This window comes from Heteronotia binoei, chromosome 14 (genome assembly GCF_032191835.1).
Source record: "Heteronotia binoei isolate CCM8104 ecotype False Entrance Well chromosome 14, APGP_CSIRO_Hbin_v1, whole genome shotgun sequence".
Lineage (NCBI taxonomy): Eukaryota > Metazoa > Chordata > Lepidosauria > Squamata > Gekkonidae > Heteronotia > Heteronotia binoei.
Genome location: NC_083236.1, coordinates 61,023,531 through 61,046,469, shown reverse-complemented (window position 1 = coordinate 61,046,469; position 22,939 = coordinate 61,023,531). Strand labels below are relative to the sequence as shown.

The 22,939-nt window shown below is 46.7% G+C and overlaps 1 protein-coding gene and 1 pseudogene across 1 annotated transcript in view; both read right to left on the bottom strand.

Moving 5' to 3' along the window:
• LOC132582314 (iroquois-class homeodomain protein IRX-3-like) overlaps positions 1-2,164 on the bottom strand; it is a 6,798-nt pseudogene extending 4,634 nt beyond the window's left edge.
• Positions 2,165-6,809: 4,645 nt separating this feature from the next.
• The window catches only part of MMP2 (matrix metallopeptidase 2), a 55,005-nt gene continuing 38,875 nt past the window's right edge, over positions 6,810-22,939 (bottom strand). The window contains exons 10-13 of the mRNA XM_060253654.1: positions 18,137-18,273; positions 11,253-11,412; positions 8,582-8,691; positions 6,810-7,275 (exon numbers count right to left, since the gene is read on the bottom strand). Coding sequence (XP_060109637.1) covers positions 7,172-7,275; positions 8,582-8,691; positions 11,253-11,412; positions 18,137-18,273 — 511 coding nt within the window. The 3' untranslated portion in view covers positions 6,810-7,171. The remainder of the gene's footprint in view (positions 7,276-8,581; positions 8,692-11,252; positions 11,413-18,136; positions 18,274-22,939) is intronic.

Sequence of the window (22,939 nt, the reverse complement as noted above, 5' to 3'; positions counted from 1 at the left end):
AACCGGGTTTGATTCCCCACTCCTCCACTTATAGCTGCTGGAATGGCCTTGGGTGAGCCATAGCTCTTATAGGAGTTGTCCTTGAAAGGGCAGCTTCTGAGAGAGCTCTCTCAGACCCACCCACCTCACAGGGTGTCTGTTGTGGGGGGAGAAGGTCAAAGAGTTTTTGACCACTCTGAGACTCTGAGATCCAGAGTATAGGGTGGGATATAAATCCAATATCATCAATCATCATCATCATCAGAAGCAGCCCTGGCCTGGTTAGCCCAGGCAAGCCCTGTCTCGGAAGCTAAGCAAGGTTGACCCTGGCAAGTTCTTGGAAGGGAGACCTCCTTGGAATACCAGAGCTGGAGGCAGAGGCAGGCTGTATCAAGGCGCTTCTCTGAACGTACTCCATGCCTAGAGTTGCCAGGTTTGTGTTGGAAAATACCTGGAGACTTTGGGGGTGGATTCAGGAGAGGATGGGGTTTGGGGAGGGGAGGGGCCCCAGCATGGTCCAGTGGTATAGAGTCCACCCTTCTGAGCAGCCATTTTCTCCCAGGGGAGCTGATCTCTGCCAGCTGAAGATCAGTTGTAAAAATGAGAGATCTCCAGGCCCCACCTGGAGGCTTGGCAACAAAAAAGGGAAATCACAGCCTAGGTTGAGAACAAGGAAGAACCGCTGTGTATGCAATGCTTAATGAATCCTTATTCCAAAATTGGTCATTTACAACATATGCTCATTCATTGAATTATAGTCGGGGTGGAATTCTAGCAGGAACTCCTTTGCTTATTAGGCCACATAGCCCTGATGTAGCCAATCCACCAAGAGCTTACAAGGCTCTTTTTTATAAGCTCTTGAAGGATTGGCTACATCAAGGGGGTGTGGCCTAATATGCAAAGGAGCTCCTGCTAGAATTCCACACCTGATTATAGCTATCACATTCATTATGTTTGCTAATTTTGACTGTATGCAATAATCTCTTTGTTATGGTGACTGTTAAGGGTCCCGCTGTGGAAGAAGTGGAGCTGAAACAAGCAGCAAGTTGACTGCTTATCCGGCACTGGAGTTTCGATCTTGAAGCTATGATACTTTGTAGACTTTTGATTTACGCTTCCCTGCGTAGGTTTCTTATGTGTGAGTTTTCTTGCCCTCCTGGAAGTTGGCAACCGTACAATCGGTGGTGCCAACACATAATATACTTTGCCTTCTAGGCAAAAAAAAAAAAATCTCTGGTACTCATTCTAAAAACCCTGGATGTGGTCATTCTTAGCAACTGGAGAAGGAATTTGTGGTCAGGGGTGGCTCTTTCACACATTTTCTGTGGCTCTCAAAGCTCCCACCACCGCACTGGCCAGCGTGGAGAAGGCATTTGTTTCTTTAAATCAGTTCTCTAAGCCAAATCAGGAAGCAATTTGGAGAATGCATTTAAAGTTCCTTCCTTCCTTCCTTCCTTCCTTCCTTCCTTCCTTCCTTCCTTCCTTCCTTCCTTCCTTCCTTCCTTCCTTCCTTCCTTCCTTCCTTCTCTCAGATGTTCATGTCTTGTGGCTCTCAAACATCTGATGTTTATCCTATGTAGCTCTTAAGTTAAGCAAGTTTGCCCCCCCCCCTTGTTATAGGTGGAATATGAGCACTGTGGCGCAGAGTGTTAAAGCAGCAGTACTGCAGTCCTAAGCTCTGCTCACGACCTGAGTTCGATCCCTGGCGGTAGCTGGGTTTTCAGGTAGCCGGTTGACTCAGCCTTCCATCCTTCCTAGGTCAGTAAAATGAGTACCCAGTTTGCTGTGGGGAAAGCGTAGATGACTGGGGAAGGCAATGGCAAACCACCCCATAAAAAGTCTACCATGAAAACATTGTGAAATCAACGTCACCCCAGAGTTGGAAACAACTGGTGCTTGCACAGGGGACCTTTCCTTTTCCCTGTTATAGGTGGAAGGTGTGTGTGGGGGAGCCCTCCCAGCTACGCTTCCAATAAAGCTTTTTTTTTTTTTTAAATGAATTCTCTTCTACTGATTACACAATACAGTTGGTGACAGACTCATAAGGACTCAAAACCTGAACTATTTAGTGCTTTACAAATCATAATCTGCACCTTGTACTGGGCCTGGAAACAAACAGAAAGGGAATATAACACTGGCTTACTTTGAGATCAGCAAATGCCAGTAAAGTCTCTGACTGCTGCATTTTGTACTGATTGCAGTTTCCAGGGCTTTTTTGTAACAGGAACTTCTTTGCATATTAGGCCACACACCACCTGATGTAGCCAATCCTCCAAGAACTTACAGGGCTCTTAGCACGGGGCCTACTGTAAACTCCAGGAGGATTGGCTAGGTCAGGGGTGTGTGGCCTAATATGCAAAGAAGTTCCTGCTGCAAAAAAAAGCCCTGGCAGTTTTGATACTGTCTACAAGGGTGGCCCCCATGTAGGGCATGTTAACAGTAGTCAAAGCCCTGAGGCTGTGGAAAGGTTGCAGTTTTTCAGGGTTGCGTCTTTGGATATTGTTGAGTACCCGACAATGACTACTGGAATGGAATCCATAAGCAGTAAGGAAAAACGTACTGTCCGTGTGATCCAGGGATGGGCTGTTCACACTTCTGCGGTGTGGCTTTAAAGATGAATCTCCTTCTTGGTTGAAAATATGAAGATGTAGCAACTTTGATCATTGGAGACAGGGCTGAAATCCCAGCATTGCAAAACGAAAAGACCTCCTGTGTTAGAACAACTCCTTATTCGAGTTGGCAAACGCCAGGCCAATGCACATTAAAGTCATTATTCTTTTAAAGTTCGAGTTTGTTTTGGCTCCATGGACATTGTTTTCAGAGCCCAACAGGATAGTCACTGTCTGGAACAACTTCCCTTCTTCCCTTCATGATGTCAAAACTGGAACAATATCCTAAAGGCATGATGTTGAAACTGGAAGGTTCCTGGAAATTTTGTTTTATGTTATCGGCTTCTGTCTTTTCTTTGGGACAGGCCTTGCTTTGTAGCAGGAACTCCTTTGCCTATTAGGCCACACACCCCTGATGTAGCCAATCCTCCAAGAGCTTACAGGCAGGGGTGGAATTCTAGCAAGGACCTCCTTTGCCTATTAGGCCACACACCCCTGATGTAACCAATCCTCCAAGAGCTTACAGGCAGGGTGGAATTCTAGCAAGGACCTCCTTTGCCTTTAGGCCACAGCCCCCTGATGTAGCCAATCCTCCAAGAGCTTACAGGCAGGGTGGAATTCTAGCAAGGACCTCCTTTGCATATTAGGCCACACAACCCTGATGTAGCCAATCCTCCAAGAGCTTACAGGCAGGGGAGGAATTCTAGCAAGGACCTCCTTTGCATATTAGGCCACACACCCCTGATGTAGCCAATCCTCCAAGAGCTTACAGACAGGGGAGGAATTCTAGCAAGGACCTCCTTTGCCTATTAGGCCACACACCCTGATGTAGCCAATCCTCCAAGAGCTTACAGGCAGGGGAGGAATTCTAGCAAGGACCTCCTTTGCCTATTAGGCCACACCCCCCTGATGTAGCCAATCCTCCAAGAGCTTACAGGCAGGGGTGGAATTCTAGCAAGGACCTCCTTTGCCTATTAGGCCACACCCCCCTGATGTAGCCAATCCTCCAAGAGCTTACAGGGCTTTCAGTACAGGGCTTACTGTAAGCTCCACTTCCCCTGGAGAAAGCGGGTGTTGTGGTGGAGGGTGGATTCTGCAACATAGTACCCCACTGAGGCCTTTGCCCCCTCCCCAGGCTCTGTCCCCCAAATCTCCAGGAATTTCCCCACCTGGACCTGTCAACCATACAATAAATAACATTTGGTAATCTAATAATTATTTGAGATATTGACCCTGAGCAGAGAACCAAAGCTTGAATTTCTTTATTTATGCCACTGATGTTTCAGGTTCGTCACCCCCTCTCCCCCCAAAAAAAAAAAATCTCTGTGGGGACATAAACAGTCCTCCAGGTTCTAGAGTGAAAACTTTTTTTTTTTTTTTAAAGTAAGAAACCACCTGGATGTAATTAAGAATTGGTGTGTTTGGGGGCAAGTTAAAAGCTCAGATCTGGCATTTCTAAATCACACATCAACTTTGATGATCTGAGTCAGGGGTGGCCAAACTTGCTTAATGTAAGGGCCACGTAGAATACGCTTCAGATGCTTGAGAGCCACAAGACATGAACGTCAGATGTTGAGAGCCGCAAGGAAGGAAGGCGGGAAGGAAAAGAGATGGTGAGGAGAGAGGTGGGAAGAAAGCAACTTTAAATGCATTTGCCAAGCTGCCAGCTGGCTTGGCTTAGAGAAGTGATTTAAAGAGAGAAATGTCTTTTCCAAGCCAGCCAGTGGGGGCTTGGAGAGCCACACAATATGTGTGAAAGAGTCACATGTGGCTCCCGAGCCACAGTTTGGCCGCCCCAATCTGAGTCATTTTGCCTGCATTAAAACACGTTGAGGTGGGTAACAAAGTGCATGAGGCAACCTGCTGGCTTTACCTAAAGAGATTCCAAAGCAGTTGAAAGCAATACTTTCCCAACAGTTCCTTGCCATAATTCTGTCATGTATTAACACTTACCTGCCTCCCCCCCCCCCCCCCCCCCCCCCCTCCACAGCAACCTGTGCCTTTTCTGCATTTCTGGGTGAAGAAATTGAAACAAAACCATCCAAATGGATACAGCTATTCAGAAAAAAAAATCTCTTTTGGCAAACACCCAAACTGAGGGTGAATACAGAAATGTGCAAAGACTAAAGCACCAATCTAAAGTTTAAATTCTGAAACCAGCAAGATCCTTTTCAGTTTTGAGGAAATATTCAGCAGGGCATCACAATATTCAGTTTTGAGAAATATTCGGCAGGGCATCACAATATTCAGTTTTGAGAAATATTTGGCAGAGCATCACAAAATTCAGTTTTGAGGAAATATTCGGCAGGGCATCACAATATTCAGTTTTGAGAAATATTTGGCAGAGCATCACAAAATTCAGTTTTGAGGAAATATTCGGCAGGGCATCACAATATTCAGTTTTGAGAAATATTTGGCAGAGCATCACAAAATTCAGTTTTGAGGAAATATTCGGCAGGGCATCACAATATTCAGTTTTGAGAAATATTCGGCAGGGCATCACACTATTCAGTTTTGAGGAAATATTCGACAGGGCATCACAATATTCAGTTTTGAGAAATATTCGGCAGGACATCACAATATTCAGTTTTGAGGAAATATTCGGCAGGGCATCACACTATTCAGTTTTGAGAAATATTCGGGAAGACATCACAAATGCTGGTAGAACATCTGATTCTGGCGACTAAATCTGAGCGTTGAAGGTGGAAGGGTGGCAGGCTACCCAGAAACAAACTGCCAGGCAGGACAGGACAGGCCAGGCCAGGCCAAGCCCTTAGACCCAACAGCAGGACTCACCTTGGTGGAACAGGGTGGGAACAACAGCAGAAAGTTGCAGTTGCCTCAGCAACAGGGCAGACTTTGTGAGGGCTCTCTAGGTCCAGGTGTTGTAAGGCAAGGCAGGGAAAAGAGGAGAAGATGAAGAGGCTAAATTCAAAGGCCAGGTGTGAAGTTGGGGATAGAAAAAAGGGAGGAAGGGGGAATTGGGAAAAGGCTGGCAGGAGAAGAGGAAGCAAGAGGCAGCGGGGAGCAGTGCGGCTCTTCTCTGGTGTAATGCAATTTAGCCTTGAGGTGGCTGAACTGAACCACACCTTCAGGGGGTTTGTTATGGCAAATAAAAGAACTGCTTCAAGAGCCAGTGACAGGCCTTGTCATGTCAAGAACCTCCTTATGGGCTCTGAGTACATTTCCCCTGCCCCCCAGGGGGCGCTACAGCCAGTTTAATTTTTGAAGGCAAAAATAATCATACTCATTTCCAGAGCTTTTTTTAAAAAGTGGTAATGCACAGGAACGCAGTTCCGGCTGGTTTGGCATCAGGGGGTGTGGCTTAATATGCAAATATGTTCCTGCTAGACTTTTTCAACAAAAAAACCTTGTGTAAAACAATGTTGACATCAGGGGGTGGGGCCTGATATGCAAATGAGTTCTTGCTGGGATTTTTCTCCCTCCCCCCCCCCGTTCATTTCAGAGTTAGGATTTCATATCTGGAATCCCATGATATTTCTTTGGCTTTTGAAGCTCATGGTGTTTCAAGTGACTATATGACTGGTAGATCCTTCTGATGTAGAGTAGTATCACTTCAGATCGCCAATGGGGAAATAGGAATGTTTGATAGGGTTGCCAAGTCCTCTGCAGCCTCCAGCGCATAGTGTGCGTGAAAATATGATATCACTCAGAAGTTACATCATGTGCCGGCCGCTCTAGGCATTTCTGGGTAAACTCTATGATTTTCCTGAACACTCTAGTAATTTGGGGAGGGAAACTCTATGGCACCATAGAGTTTTCCTGGAAATGCCCAGAGCAGCCAATGCGTGACATCACCAGCACAATGATGTCACTTCCGAGTGACCTCATTGTGCAGGTGACGTTGGGCGGGGATCCCCCACTGGCTCACTAGGGGTCAGTGGGTTGGGGACCCCCATAGTGGGAGAACCCCTGCCTCGCCCGGGAGCTTGGGAGCACCAATGTTTGAATATGCATGTATAGAAACAATTTTTCTGCCTATACAAAACAAAAATGTGGGAAATCAACCTTGCCTAACTTTTCCCCCGGTATGTAAATTTCAAATTTGCAGGGTATAAAAAAGCAACAACTTGAGGGCGGATCCAAATTGTTGGTCCCACCCTCCCCTTTGAGTGTGACCCAGGAAAACAAAGAATCACAGCTTTCGTGCTGCCAATCCGTTGACGTGGGAAACCGAACATAGTATCATATTTCAGGCTATTAAAGTAAACATCTTTTATTGTATGTCCAGAGGCTCCAAAAGTCTTAAATTAAGCAATGGGGGGAAAAAAAACCCAAAAAACCAAAACAAAGTACGTGTCTGGCACCTCTAATCGTCAATGCCTGGACTTAGAAAGTAAATTCCCTGGTTTGGATGGAACTACTCGCTCCCAAGTACGTGTGCTTAATCACATGATCTAATGCGTGGTTGCATAAAGAAATAGTAACTGAGCGACTCGATGCCAGTTCCAGACTGGCCCATAAAGTAACATACAGGTCTATCTCTAATGGCAGGTAAGACATAGGACTTGTGTTAAAAAAAAAAGTTTACATGTTTTTTGGTTATTAGGAGGTCATTCAGTTCAGCAGCCCAGCCAATCAGATTTCACGTTGCCAACTTTAACAATCTTCAGGCTTTGATCTTCCAGTTTGAGATAATACCAATCCTTGAAGAAGTAACTGAATCCTGCAAGGAGAAAAGGAGTCTTCAGTTGACGTAACGCAGAGTGGCTTAGGAATGCTACTGGAATACGGGAGGCAGCTGGTTTATTATGGAGCAGGGCACAGGTGGTTGAACTTTGGGAGAGCCAGTTTGGTGTAGTGGTGAAGTGTGCGGACTCTTATCTGGGAGAACCGGGTTTGATTCTCCACTCCTCCCCTTGCACCTGCTGGAATGGCCTTGGGTCAGCCATAGCTCTGGCAGAGGTTGTCCTTGAAAGGGCAGCTGCTGCGACAGCCCTCTCCAGCCCCACCCACCTCACAGGGTGTCTGTTGTGGGAGAGGAAGGTAAAGGAGATTGTGAGCCGCTCTGAGACTCTTCGGAGTGGAGGACGGGATATAAATCCAATATCTTCTTCTTCTTCTTTGGTGAAGAGGCAAATGGGTTTGAGAACCCAACCACTCTGATTGGGGTGGCCAACACTGACGGGAAAAACTCCTGGAGATTAGGGGAGAGGGGCCAGGTTGCTTTGGTGGGAAACTGCCCTGCCTTTGTCTCGGAGTGGTGGTGGCAAAAACAATGGTCCCAAATTTTGAGACACCCCCCCCCTCGGGCTCATTTTGTAGGAGACACTCCTTTACATATTAGGCGACACCCCTGTATCGATGTAGCCAATCCTCCAAGAGCGTACAGAGCTCTTCTTACCGGGCCTACTGTAAGCTCTTAGAAGATTGGCTGCATCAGTGGATGTGGCCTAATATGCAAAGGAACTCCTAGAACCGTAGAATCATAGAGTTGGAAGGGACCTCTAGGGTCATCTAGTCCAACCCCCTGCACAATGCAGGAAATTCACAAACACTTCCCCCAAAATTCACAGGATCTTCATCGCTGTCAGATGGCCATCTAGCCTCTGTTTAAAAACCTCCAAGGAAGGAGAGCCCACCACCTCCCGAGGAAGCCTGTTCCACTGAGGAATCGCTCTAACGGTTAGGAAGTTCTTCCTAATGTTGAGCTAGAAACTCTTTTGATTTAATTTCAACCCATTGGTTCTGATCCTACCTTCCGGGGCCACAGAAAACAATTCCACACCATCCTCTATATGACAGCCCTTCAAGTACATGAAGATGGTGATCATATCACCTCTCATCCGCCTCCTTTCCAGGCTAAACATCCCCAGCTCCTTCAACCTTTCCTCATAGGACTTGGTCTCCAGACCCCTCACCATCTTCCTGCTAGAATTCCACCCCTGGCAATGCCCCATAACATTTCTATAGCAGGCTGAAGTAATTGAACTGGGAGCTCTTTCTATATCAGACGGTGGCTGCCAGCTTACCTGTTCCGCTCACATCCAGCACAGCATCTAAACTGTCTGGGACACCGTTCCAAGCATCTGCAATTAATTTGGGGAAGCCGGGATCCATTTTCTTCTTTACTTCATTGTACCTGGTAAAAGATGTTTTTTTAAAAAAATCCCAAAGTCATCAGTGTTTGGATTTTGCAACCGATGTTTCCAAACACCCACCGCACCAAAGTTGTGCACAGAGACTGAAGGTTTTTAAAAAAGCGAATTATAGAACCCGTTATGCGGGAAAGGGCTCTGTCTTCCTGGAAGTCTTTCTTCAAGTGGAGATTGGACACCCATGAATCAGAAATGCTCTAGTTTTGCATCTAGTGACGTCAAGCTCCCACCTGGGGACAGGGGAATCCCCTGGTTTAGGGGGCCCCAACCTGCTGCCACTGAGCAGACGACCGGAAGGATCCCTGGCCACAAAGAGCCGTGGCCCCAGTGCAATAAGCTTCATGCAACGGTGTCACCCAGAAGTGACATCATTGTGCCGGGCATGTTGTGCTGGGGCGCTCTAGGATTTGCACTAAAACTCTATGGTATCCTAAGAGTTTTACTGCGAATCCTAGAATGTCTCTGTTTTTGTGCACATGAAAGGAGTCCCTTGCCACAGCAGCAGAGGGGCTTGGCAACCCCATTTGCACCTCCTGCATTGAGAAGGAGGGCTAGATGACTGCAAGGCCCTTTTGAGTCTAACAGAGGGTGACCAGCTCTGTATTGTGAGCCTGGGGGAGGTGGGGAAGAAGACAACTAGAATTCCACAGCCCGCTTTTCTGTGCTGTAAGGAATTTTGGCATGCAAAGCAGACGCTCTACCAACTGCAGAGACCCTTCAGTGGTACAGCATCTGCTTTCCATGCAGAAGGGCCCTGATTCAATCCATGGTATCTCCAGCTAAGTGGTAGGTGATGTGATAGACCTCTGCCTGAGACCCTAGAGAGCCACTGCCAGTCCGAGAAGACAATGCTGATACTGACAGATCAAAGCAGTTTCACATGTATGACTTGCAGATCTGAGATTCAGTGGGAGCTCACAGGAGCGCAGCTCCTGAACCTTTCTAAGAATTCCACCTCCACCTTCTGAGAGTGCCACCTCCTTGTCCATTGAATAGATTTGCAGCTGCATAACGATCCCTGGATGAGCTCCCCCACCTATTTTTCTACCAAACGACCCCTGATGACTTGCCATAGGATGGCACGGTTATTCCTTTGGCTGGATCTTGTTTTGATATGGCAATGCACCAATCTCCCTTCCGGCCTCCTCACATTCTAACATAGCTCTCTCCTCACCAATTCCTCTGCTTGTGTGTGTGTGTGTGTTAGTGAGCTGTAGCCAGGGCCATTTTGTAGAAAAAGAGGTGCCAGAGCTCATTAGCAGAACTCATTTCCATATGCCACACCCCCCTGACAAAAACTCAATTAGATCAGCTCAGCATCTACCTTCAAATGCTTCTTGAATTATAATTGCCATAATAAAACCTTCCTCCCATCACACTTTTTAAACGACTTTCTCAACCTTTCATGCGGCCACAGTGGCATGATAAAGATTTCCACCTGTCTGCTTTATCTGTTTAGGTTATTTCCCCATTTTTTTTTGCGGTGGAAAATATTAGAAAGTGTGTCAAATCTTAGAGTTCAGCAAAATTCTCACAGGGGTTTGAACAATGGAACCCAGAAACAAGTAATTTTTTTTTTTTTTTTAGTGGGGGGAGGTAAGAAAGAAAGAGCCCAGTAAAAATTAGAGGTTCTGGAGCTCCGCTCCCATGAGCTCCTGCCCCAAACGAGGTCTGGCTCTAGCTGATGAAAGTCCTATTACCTTGGTGGAACCAACCAATATTCCCTACTTAGCTACTGGCATAAAAGTTGTGAGTAGGGTTCCCAAGTACCCTGCATTCTCCAGCGGGGGACTTGTGCAAAGTGCATGTGTGACACAATGACGTCACCCGGAAATGATGGCATCGTGCTGGCAACGTCAGGCACGGCCGCTCTAGGTGTTTCCAGGAAAACTCTATGGTTTTCCCGGATGCTCTAGCCATTTGGGAGGGAAAAACTCTATGGTACCTATTGTACCATAGAGTTTTCCCTCCCGAAATGGCTAGAGCATCTGGGAAAACCATAGAGTTTCCCCAGAAATGCCTCGAGCGGCAGCATGCAACATCGCTGGCGTGATGATGTCACTTCTGGGTGATGTCATAGTGCCAGTGACATTGGGGGAGGTTGGGACATTGGGAACCTCCTGGTTTGGGGGCTTGGCAGCCCTAGTTGTGAGCTACTGCATAAAATCAATTTGCCCTGGGGTCATCCTTCCTGAGCTAAGAGAAAAATGTGTGAGCTAGCTCACGCTAACTCAGCGTAGAGGGAAGATTGGTACCAACCCCACTTAGCTTCCAGATTTGACGAGATTTGGCTAGACCCAGGGGTCATTTTGTAGGTTAAAAGGTGGAGGAGCTCAGTAGCATATCTCATTTGCATATGCCCCAGGATCTGTGTGCAGTGGGGAGAGACTCCCCATTGCATGCAGACCCTGGCTGGAGGTTCAGGAGCTGCACTCCTGTGAGCTCCTGCTGAATTCAAGCCCTGGCTAGACCACAGTGCCTCCCCTCCAGGGCATTGATTAACTGCTGGGGTGGGGGGGGGGGAGGAATGCAACCGATGTCTTACCTCCAAAATTTGTCTCCCGCAAAAATGTAAGTCTTCTTGTTTTTGCTCCAGTTGAAAGCTGCGTTGACCTGTTGTACATCAGGGGGGAGTCCTAGGCTAGTGAGTCTCTTTGGATAACCTCTCTCCAGAGTGCTTGCTGAATAGACCCAGTATTCATTTCCTATGAAAACAAGGCGTCAGGTGATAACGATACCATGGTTAGAAATGAGTCCACAGGAAGGAAAACAGGTTTTCTAGGTTAGAGGTTCTCAGATTTCATCTGGGGTCCAGTAGCTGCTTTCCTCCTAGAGAACTCCTTCTCTCAATGAAATATTATTTTATGTATGTATGTATTTCTATTTGTTTCTTGCCCTCCTTGCGGACAAGGCTCAGGGTGGTGAACAGAATATTAACATCATAAAATACAATAAACTATTATAAAACAATATTAATATAAAACATTAAGCACTGATTAAAGCCATAATATATAAAATTAACTTCTTTGGTGCTTTATCTGCTGATATGTAATGTATAAGATAAATAGAGAGATGGACGGCGTCCATTTTTATTTCACGTAGTGGTGAAAAGCACTGTCAAAGGGAGAGCCAGTAGTGTTTTCAAGGCAAAAGACCAACAGGGGTGGTTTGGAATTGCCTGCCTCTGCGCAGCGACCTTGGACTTGGTGCCCCCCCCCCCCGTCAAAGTTCTAACCAGGGCGGACCCAGCTTAGTTTTTGAGATCTGATGAGATCAGCCTAGCCTGGGCTATCCAGCTCAGGGCTTTATCAACTATTTTATTTCTTTGAGTTTTATTACTGATAGTTTTCATTCTGAAATTACTTCAAGGTATGAGCTTTTGTGTGCGCACACACTTCTTCAGTTACAACAACTTCAGATACAACCAGGGCTCTTTTTTTGTGGCAGGAACTCCTTTGCATATTAGGCCACACCCTTTTGATGTCGCCAATACTCCAGGAGCTTACAGGGCTCTTCTTATAGGGCTTACGTTAAGCTCTTGGAGGATTGGCTACATCAGGGTGTGTGGCCTAATATGCAAAGGAGTTCCTGCTATGAAGAAAAAATCAGGTTTGTAGGCATTCTGAGGGCCTTTGGTTGGTCATTGTGTGTAGCTGGGTGATAAATTATATGGATCTTTGGTCTGATCCAGCACAGCTTGCTCTTACATTCCCACATACTAGAATAATGACATCAATCTTGTCACTAAAAACAATCGGTATCAGGGTTGCAAAAACAGGGGTGTGTGGCCTAATATGCAAAGGACTTTGTGCTACAAGAAAGAAAGAAAGAAAGAAAGAAAGAAAGAAAGAAAGAAAGAAAGAAAGAAAGAAAGAAAGAAAGAAAGAAAGAAAGAAAGAAAGAAAGAAAGAAAGAAAGAAAGAAAGAAAGAAAGAAAGAAAGAAGGAAGGAAAGAAGCAAAGAAGGAAAAAAGAAAGAAAGAAGGAAAGAAAGAAGGAAAGAAAGAAGGAAAGAAGGAAAGAAAGAAGGAAAGAAGGAAAGAAAGAAAGAAAGAAAGAAGGAAAGAAAGAAAGAAAGAAAGAGAAAGAAAGAAAGAAAGAAAGAAAGAAAGAAAGAAAGAAAGAAAGAAAGAAAGAAAGAAAGAAAGAAAGAAAGAAAGAAAGAAAGAGCAAGCCCTGGATACAACAAATTCAATGTGCACACAAAAGGTCATCCCTTGAATAAACTTCTGCCGGTCTTAAAGGTGCTGGTGGACTCCAAATCTGATTTAGTGCTTCAGACCAACACAGCTGCCCACCTGGACCTGAAATTATCATTTGTCAATATTTAACGACTAATTTATTGATGGCTTTGAATCCAGACCTAAGCTCAGAAGCCATTGACTGAAAGGTCGGGTGCAGGAATGGTTACAGTATTGAATGTGGGCCTGGAAGACTCAAGTTCGAATCTCCACTTTGCCATAGAAGCTTGCTGGGTGACGTTGGGCCCATCGCAAAATAGCAAACCTCACTTACAATCACTAAACCGCAGTGGGAGTGGGTTGAAAGCGTCTTATTCAGTGCATGCAGAAATCAAAAGGAGTTCAGAGCTTGTCCACACGAACAACAAAAGCTCAGGTTTTCTTACAACTTTTCACTGCAGCATGTCTGATAGACTAAACTCTATTTTTGAGAGAAGCAGTATGCATGAAGCAGGCGACCATGCACATGTACAAAAAATAGGGTTGCCAATCTCCAGCTAGGGGCAGGGGATTTCTTAATTAGGAGGTCCTCCCCCCCACTTCAGGGTGATCAGAAAGATGGAAGGGGCATGTCCACTGGGCACTCCATTATACCCTATGGAGAATGGTTTCCACGTGGTACAATGGCAAATCTGTGGGTACCTGGGATTCGGGGGGTGTTTTTTGAGGTAGAAGTACCAAATGTTCAGCATAGCATCTAGTGCCTCTCCTCAAACCCCACCCCAGCTTTCAGCAAGATTGGACCAGGGGGTCCAATTCTATGAGCCCCCAAAGATGGTGCCCCTATCCATTATTTACAAAGAAAGGGAAGAATTCTAAATAGAATGCAGTCCCTTTCAATGCGATGGCCAGAACTCCTTTCAGAGTTCAGTTGCGCTTGTCACACCCTTGTTCCTGGCTCCACCCCCAAAGTCTCTTGACTCCACCTCCTATATCCTCAGATATTTCTTGGGTCGGACCTGGCAACCCCAACAAAAAGCTATTGCTCCTTTGGCGAATGTGACCATTTTAAAGCTAACTTTTGAGTTCCCTTTTCAGAGAAAGAGCTCTTCAGTCACTTGGGATTGGAGCCGCAGGAGTTTTGTTAGCAACTATCGAGACAGCTTTGCCTGCTGACCTTTTTAGCAATTTGAATTGTTTGGGAAAAAAATTTTTTTCTTATAGTGAACTAATTGCATTGCTACAGCAAACAATATTTTAAGGCTTCCACTCCTCTCGGTCCCCAGCTGGGGGAGGAAAGAGAATGCAACACTCGGCGAGAGACAAATGAGGTGTTTTGGCTACATTCGCTTTATCATGTAATCCGAACTCAGCTGCCTTTTGGACATGTGGGTTCCATTATCCAGCTTTTCTCCACCCTTTAAAGAAGCCCTACAGCGACACGCAGCCCAAAGTAACTTTCTTTTTAGCGCGCCTGGAGATGTTTAGTCGTGTTGCAGTGGGCAGATTTTGCTGGCTCAGTTATTTAAAACATCAAAAACAACCTCCCAGCTCTGATACTGTAGTCAACGCAGCTGCAAGAAATTCATGTAAATGTGAGTGTGTGTATACACACACACACACACTGCTTTGATGGGCAGCAGACGCTTTTACTTCGGTTTGCATTGCTTTTCTCTCTCTCGCCAAAGCTGTTATGTTAGTTTCTTGGAGAGAACATGGTTTTGGATTTGGCAAGCAACTAGCACATACTTGGTAAAACTCTGATTCTCCATAGGTGGTCTGTATCAACTCCCCTGACTAGGTATGGGCAAAACTGAGCCTTATGTTTCGCTACGTGGAGATCTCTGACTTCTCGCAGTGTGAGTCACGTGTCTGAGAAAACTATCTGCAAAGGCAGGCCGGCCACTTCTGCATAGCAGATCCAGACCATCTCAGCTCTTACCATGTGTCTTATCTGCAGTATACTTTCTGCATGTCATCTTCACCACGCAAATGTGCCGGAGTTGCTTAGAGCAACATGAGGCACATTGGACCTAGGGTTGCCAAATCCAATCCCCCCCAAAATCTGCGGACTTTGGGGGTGGAGCCAGGAGACACTGGGGGTGGAGCCAGGAGACACTGGGGGTGGAGCCAGGAGACACTGGGGATGGAGCCAGGAGACACCGGGGATGGAGCCAGGAGACACTGGGGATGGAGCCGGGAGACACCAGGGATGGAGCCAGAAGCAAGGTTGTGACAAGCATAATTGAACTCCAAAGGGAATTCTGGCCATCACATTTAAAGGGACTGCACACCTTTTAACTGCCTCCCCTCCATTGGAAATAACGAATTATAGGGGCAACTTGTGTTGGAGCTCATAGAATTGGACCCCTTGGTCCAATCCTTTTGAAACTTAGAGGGTGTTTTGAGGAGAGGTACCGGATGCTATGTTGCAAATTTGGTGCCTCTACCTAAACGAACAGCCCTCCCAGAGCCCCAGATACCCGTGGATCAATTCCCCATTATTTCCTATGGGAATTGGTCTCCATAGAGAATAATAGAGTGCCCAGAAGACACCCCCCCCTCCCCGCTTTCTGATGACGCTGAAGCAGGGAGAGGGCCTCCAAATCGGGAGATCCCCTGCCCCCACCAGGGGATTGGCAACCCTAATTGGACCCCATGGAGTCCCCGTGCTTCTACAGTGGGTTTGATTGCATGCCCTCACATGTGTTTTGTTTCTGCTTTTGAAAAATGTGAAACCAGAAACAACTGTTCGCAGACATGCAGCCTGTCGGAAACACTCATCAGCAAAAATGGCATTCCTATGGCCAAAACAAACAAACAAAAAGTTTAGCATCCCTTCCCATTGTATTCCCACTCTTGTTCTCGCTGACTTGCTGAGCTTCCCCTTCTATCTGTTGCTAATGCTTACCCACTTCCACCCTAATCCATGCCATGTTTTCATAGAATATTACATAGATAAATATTACGTAGATAAATACGTAGATAAATATTACGTAGATAAATACCATGGAAGCAAAAAAGTCGCCACTGTGGGATGCTGTCAATCACATGAGCCGGGGGTGGAATTCTAGCAGGAGCTCCTTTGCATATTAGGCCACACAACCCCTGATGTAGCCAGTCCTCCAAGAGCTCACAAGGCTCTTTTCTGTAAGCTCTTGGAGGATTGGCCACATCAGGGGTGTGTGGCCTAATATGCAAAGGAGCTCCTGCTAGAATGAACAGAAGATAGGCAAAATGTAATCCGCCCTGAGCCTGCCAGGGAAAGGGCGGAATATAAATTTACCAAATAAAAATAAAAAATAAAATAAAATTTTAAAAAGTGCAGAAAGGGGCAACTAGAGTGATTAAAGGGTTGGAACACTTTCCCTGTGAAGAAAGGTTAAAACATCAAAGATTTCAGGTTTTCACAGCTGGTAACATCATTAGGGTTTGTAGAATCTTTCGGGCTCAAGTGCCATGTTCTACTGGAGAAAGTTTTTCTTCCAGACGTTTCATTCTCGGCTGAGAACGAAACGTCTGGAAGAAAAACTTTCTCCAGTAGAACACGGCACTTGAGCCCGAAAGATTCTACAAACCCTAAAGGTTAAAACGCTTGGGGCTCTTTAGCTTGGAGAAACGTCGACTGCGGGGTGACATGATCGAGGTTTACAAGATTATGCATGGGACAGAGAAGGTAGAGAAAGAAGTCCTTTTCTCTCTTTCTCACAATACGAGAACTCGTGGGCATTCAATGAAATTGCTGAGCAGTCGGGTTAGAACGGATAAAAGGAAGTACTTCTTCACCCAAAGGGTGATTGACACATGGAATTCACTGCCACAGGAGGTGGTGGCAGCTACAAGCAAAGACAGCTTCAAGGGGGATTGGATAAACATATGAAGCAGAGGTCCATCAGTGGCTATTAGCTGCAAGGTGATTGTCTAGGGTGCCAACCTTCCGGGGATGCTGAATTGCCCCCCCCCCCGATGACTCGGTGATGTTATCAGTGCAGGGCGGGGGGTGCCAGAAGTTAGCCTTGCTTAGGGTGCCAGACAGTCTAGGGCTGGCCTTGTACATGAACTCCTCTTGCATAGCTCGGGACTTCCCAGCTTCTAGAGTTCTGGCCCTTCTGGTGGACCTCCTGATGACCCCTGAGTTTTGGCCGTTGTGTGACACAGTAGAAAAGACTATGAATCCAGTAGCACCTTAAAGACTAACAAAATTAGTGGTAGGGGTTGAGCTTTTGTGAGTCACTTCTCACTTCTTCAGACATGTGACACAGAGTGTCTGGACCGGATGGGCCATTGGCCTGATCCAACATGGCTTCTCTTATACCGGAGTGGCCAAACTTGCTTGATGTAAGAGCCACATAGAGTAAATGTCAGATGTTTGAGACCCTCAAGGCATGAATGTCAGATGATTGATAGGAAGGAAGGAAGGAAGGAAGGAAGGAAGGAAGGAAGGAAGGAAGGAAGGAAGGAAGGAAGGAAGGAAGGAAGGAAGGAAGGAAGGAAGGGAGGGAGGGAGGGAGGGAGGGAGCGAGGGAGCGAGGGAGGAAGGAAGGAAGGAAGGAAGGAAGGAAGGAAGGAAGGAAGGAAGGAAGGAAGGAAGGAAGGAAGGAAGGAAGGAAGGAAAATAGATGGAAGATGGGGGAGGGAAAAGTGGACAGAAAGCAACTTTAACCTTAAATGCATTATTTAAACTGCCAGCTGGCTTATCTTGGAGAAGTGATTTAAAGAGAGAAATGCCTTCTCCAAGCCAGCCAACAGTGTGGCGGGGGCTATAAAAACCACAAAATATGTGTAAAAGAGGCACATGTGGCTCCCGAGCCACAGTTTGGTCACCCCTGTCTTATACTCACATCACTGTGAGATACAATGAAGCTGTACTGCAGTGCTTTCTACACCTACAAAAGCAGTGGGGCGGCTTAACTTACCTGATTCTACAAGCAGTATAGAATTCTGTTGACTGAAACACAATGCTTTGGAACAAGACATAACGCTCTTCCTGTATATAACTGCATGTATGCAATACAGAAGGGTCTTGGAAGGAAAACAAATATCACTTGTGAACTGCGATACAGCTTGTGGTTCCCTGAAGGCAATCTCTTGTATGACCGCAATGGGTGGGATTTGACTTCCCCAGGTTTTGAGAGGTGATATCCTTTTCAGATTGGTTGACTGATACCCTTTCAGGCTGTCGTTTAAGAGGGGGTTAACCAAACACAATATGTCTCTCCACTACATCTGTGTCTTTGAGTGGACACTACCTGAAAAGAAGACTGTTTTCTCTTCCTGAGGGGCTTCGTAAACGGCATCGATTTTCTCCGGTACTTCAGCCCAGAACGTTGCGACCAGCAAAGGCCCAGTGGGTCGGCCCCGTTGGTTTGCAGTCCTCCAGATGAATCTAGGCAGAGGGACCACAGAGCGCTTACAAAGGGCTGATTCATTGGGTTCATCTGTTTCTCATTACTGCTGGCAAAAGCGCATGCGTGCCTTGAATGCGCACGGACGTACACGCACAGAATCCAACAGCAACACAAACATATAATTACCTGGGTATGTATTTGAAGGGGGGGAAGCATCAGAACTCACTCTCCTCTTTTTCTTTGAGCTTCTCTCCAACAGACAAGGCCGCGCACCATGTGCGGCGTTAACTGTTTATCACAATTGCTCTAGTGCTCGCATTAAAAAAATGCATTTGTTGCTTCAATGCGCACGGACGTACACACACAGAATCCAACAGCGGCACAAACATATAATTACCTGGGTATGTATTTGAAAGGGGGGGGAAGCATTAGAACTCACTCTCCTCTTTTTCTTTGAGCTTCTCTCCATCAGACACGGCCACACACCATGTGCAGCGTTAACTGTTTATCACAATTGCTCTAACACTCGCATTAATTCTTAGCGTAGTAACAAAAAAAAATGCATTCGGTGCTTCAATTATCCCGGCAAATAAACCCCATTTACAAGGCACTTAAATCCTTTCAGCACTGCACGTTGAACAGATGGATATGTATTTGGCAACCGGAGACCTTTGTATGGCGCCCATTACTCCGGACAATTACGATTATAGCAACTCGAAAGATCAGATCTAATGACCCTCGATCAAACAGCTTGGCTGTAAACGAAATGCAGAGCATCCAAACCATTCATCAGAGGAATAAAACGGGTTGGGGGGGGGGGAGGCGTTACTAGCTGTTTCTATATGGGCAGTATCCTCTTCCAATTTATGAGCATTCAAAATAATAATAATAGAACCCCAGTTTGGTTTCTGTGGGGAGGAGACACCAGATACTAACAAAGGCGCTATTGTGGGTCAGGGTGTTGCTTCTCCCTTCCCCAAAGCCCCCTTTGATGAACAGGCTGGCTCTTTTTTTTGTTCCGAGCACAAATCGCCGCACACCATCTGAGCAGTTTCACAAGCAACAAGTCGCCGGGAATCTCTTGCGAATACGACCAGGCTGCCATTGGGAAGATGTCGAGCAAATTGGCTACTTCCATTAATGCTTTTTTTAAAAAAAAAAACAAAAAACCTAGAGCTCTCCAATTTTTGGCTCAATGAAGCAGCAGCTGGGTCTCAAGAGGGGCGGCGAAAACAACAACAACAAAAAAGAACGGTTGCCCCTAACAGAAACATGACCCCCATGGGAATTTCTAACACATTATGTGCAAAACATGGCGTTGTGGACAGATGCCGCTGCCTGTTGCCTGCAACACAGCTACGGTGTGTGTGTTAACAGAATCGCAACGCATGGACAAAAGCAATCGTGTGGGTTTCCCACACTGAACTGCTGGAAGGAGCCTTAAAACCACACGGTAGGCCTCAACTCATGCATGTCGCAGATGCGTAGGATCGTAGAGGCCCCCCTGTCACTGTAGACAAAAGTGGGGAGGGGTCTAAGATTTAAATCTCTCCCGAGTGCCAGAGGACAGGGTGAACTTCAATGGAATCTTCAGAAATGCCACATAGGACATTTAAAGGTTAGTAGCCACTGGTCAGTCATCTTAGATGTCTCTCTGGTAGCTCTGCCAAGCTCCCACCGGGGATGGGGTTTTCCCTGGTTTGGGGCCTCCAAACCCACCGGCATGGAGCGGGCTGCTGTGGGGATCCACGCCCCCAAACAGCCTCAATGCTTTTTTTGTTCTTTTGTTTTGGCCGCTGTGTGAAACAGGCTAATGGATTGGATGGGCCATTGGCCTGATTCAACCTGGCTTCTCTTATGTTCTTATGTTCATGAGGACATCACCGGAAGTGATGTCATCACTCTGGGCAAGTTGCACGAGGGATGCTCTAGCATTCAGGGTAAAAACTCTGTGGTACCATAGAGTTTTAATCCAAATCCTAGAGTGTTCTTTATGTGATGTGCCCAGCATGATGACATTACTTTCAGATGATGTCATTATGCAAAGCTCGTGTGAGAGGACTTCCCCAACTGCAGCCATGGTAGGACTTGGCAACCCTACACTCTGGGCCAATTCATATGTTTTATTTTCCATTGGCAGGTTCTTTTTCTGCAACTAATTCCAATTCTCATGGTTTAGCAGACCTAAGAAATAGGAATTTCCCGGATTGGGAAATTTCTGGAGAGCCAGGGGAGGAGCCTAGGAAAGTTGAGTTTGGGGAGGGATCTCAGTGGGGTACAATGCCACAGACTCCACCCTCCAAAGCAGCCATTTTCTCCAGGGGAACTGATGTGCATAAGAAGAGCCCTGCTGGATCAGTGGTCCATCTGTTCCAGCCTCCCATCTTACACAGTGGCCAACCAGTTCCTCTGGAGGGCCAAAAACAGGGCAAAGAGTCTGAGGCCTTCCTAAGAAAATCAGAAGAGCTCTGCTGAATCAGACCAGTGAGAGCCCATCTACTCCAGCCTCCTGCCTTACGTAGTGGGCAACCAGTTCACCTGGAGGGCCAGCAACAGGGCAGAGAGGCCAAGGCCTTCATAAGAACATCAGATAAGCCCAGCATGATCACACCCGTGATCCATCATGTCCAGCATCCTATCTCACAGAGTGACCAACCAGTTCCTCTGGAGGGCCAACAACAGGGCAAAGAGGCTGAGGCCTTCCTAAGAACATCAGAAGAGCCTTGCTGGATCAGACCAGTGATCCATCATGTCCAGCATCCTATCTCACAGAATGACCAACCAGTTCCTCTGGAGGGCCAACAACAGGGCAAAGAGGCTGAGGCCTTCCTAAGAACATCAGAAGAGCCTTGCTGGATCACACCCGTGATCCATCATGTCCAGCATCCTATCTCACAGAGTGACCAACCAGTTCCTCTGGAGGGCCAACAACAGGGCAAAGAGGCTGAGGCCTTCCTAAGAACATCAGAAGAGCCTTGCTGGATCAGACCAGTGATCCATCATGTCCAGCATCCTATCTCACAGAATGACCAACCAGTTCCTCTGGAGGGCCAACAACAGGGCAAAGAGGCTGAGGCCTTCCTAAGAACATCAGAAGAGCCTTGCTGGATCAGCCCAGTGATCCATCTATTCCAGCCTCCCATCTCACACAGTGGTCAGCCAGTTCCTCTGGAGGGCCAACAACAGGGCAAAGAGACTGAGGCCTTTCTAAAAACATCAGAAGAGCTCTGCTGAATCAGACCAGTGAGAGTCCATCTACTCCAGCCTCCTGCCTCACGTAGTGGCCAACCAGTTCCTCTGGAGGGCCAGCAACAGGGCAGAGAGGCCAAGTCCTTCATAAGAACATCAGAAGAGCCCTGCACGATCACACCAGTGGTCCATCATGTCCAGCATCCTGTCTCACAGAGTGACCAACCAGCTCCTCTGGAGGGCCAACAACAGGGCAAAGAGGCTGAGGCCTTCCTAAGAACATCAGAAGAGCCTTGCTGGATCAGACCAGTGATCCATCTATTCCAGCCTCCCATCTCACACAGTGGCCAACCAGTTCCTCTGGAAGGCCAACAACAGAGGACAGAGACCAAAGTCTTCCCCTCATGTTGCCTCCTGGCACTCAGAGGTTGACTGTCTCTTAATATGGAGGTTCCCTTTAGTCACTGATAGACCCATCCTCCATGAACCTGCCTAATCCCTTTTAGAAGTCTTCATACTCGGGAGATCAGTTATAATTCTGGGAGGTCTCCAGGCCCCACCTGCTGGTTGGCAACCATATAGACCAGGATCTGAGGAACTGCACAACTGGTTGTATGCTTCTGAGCAAGTTTTCTATCCAAACTTTTTGAATAGCAGACACCTATGTCCTGCAATCAAATACTGATGGCAATCTACATAGCAAATGATAGATTCTAAAATCAGAAAAAGGACAAGAAACCCTACGTAAACACCCACACAACATAGTCCACTGCATTGCAGCCATCCTCCTAATTTTTCTGTAGCATTTCCTCTAAGTACATAAAAGGTGACACACAATACAATGCTGCCTCTACAACAGCCCTGAAAGGTAGGCTAATATCATGCCCATATAGGCTTCCCAATCCCCAGGTCCCAGAGGGGGATCCCCCGGTTTTACAGGCTTCCCCCCTCCCCCAGCCAGCTGGCTGGCGGGGGAAGCCCCGCCCCCAGAGCCATCATGCACCTCTATGAACGATTCCCATAGGGAATGATGGGGAATTGATCCGCGGGTATCGGGGACTCTGGGGGGGGCAGTTTTTTGAGGTAAGGGCACCAAATTTTCAGTAAAGCATCTAGTGCCTCTCCCCAAAATACCTCCCAAGTTTCAAAAAGATTGGACCAGAGGGTCCAATTCTATGAGCCCCAAAAGAAGGTGCCCCTATCCTTCATTATTTCCTATGGAAGGAAGGCATTGAAAAATTTGTGCAGTCCCTTTAAATGTGATGGCCAGAACTCCCTTGAAGTTCAATTATGCTTGTCACACCCTTGCTCTCGGCTCCGCCCCCAATGTCTCCTGGATCCACCCCCAAAGTCCGCAGATATTTCTTGAATTGGACTTGGCAACCCTATCCCCATATTATATAGGATCATGCCCATATTACATTGACTAAGGCTATGTAGGGTACACAGCAGCTTGGCCAACTTTGACTTTGTAGCAGGTCTTGGACTATAGCCTCTCTGGTTCATAGCTTGTGT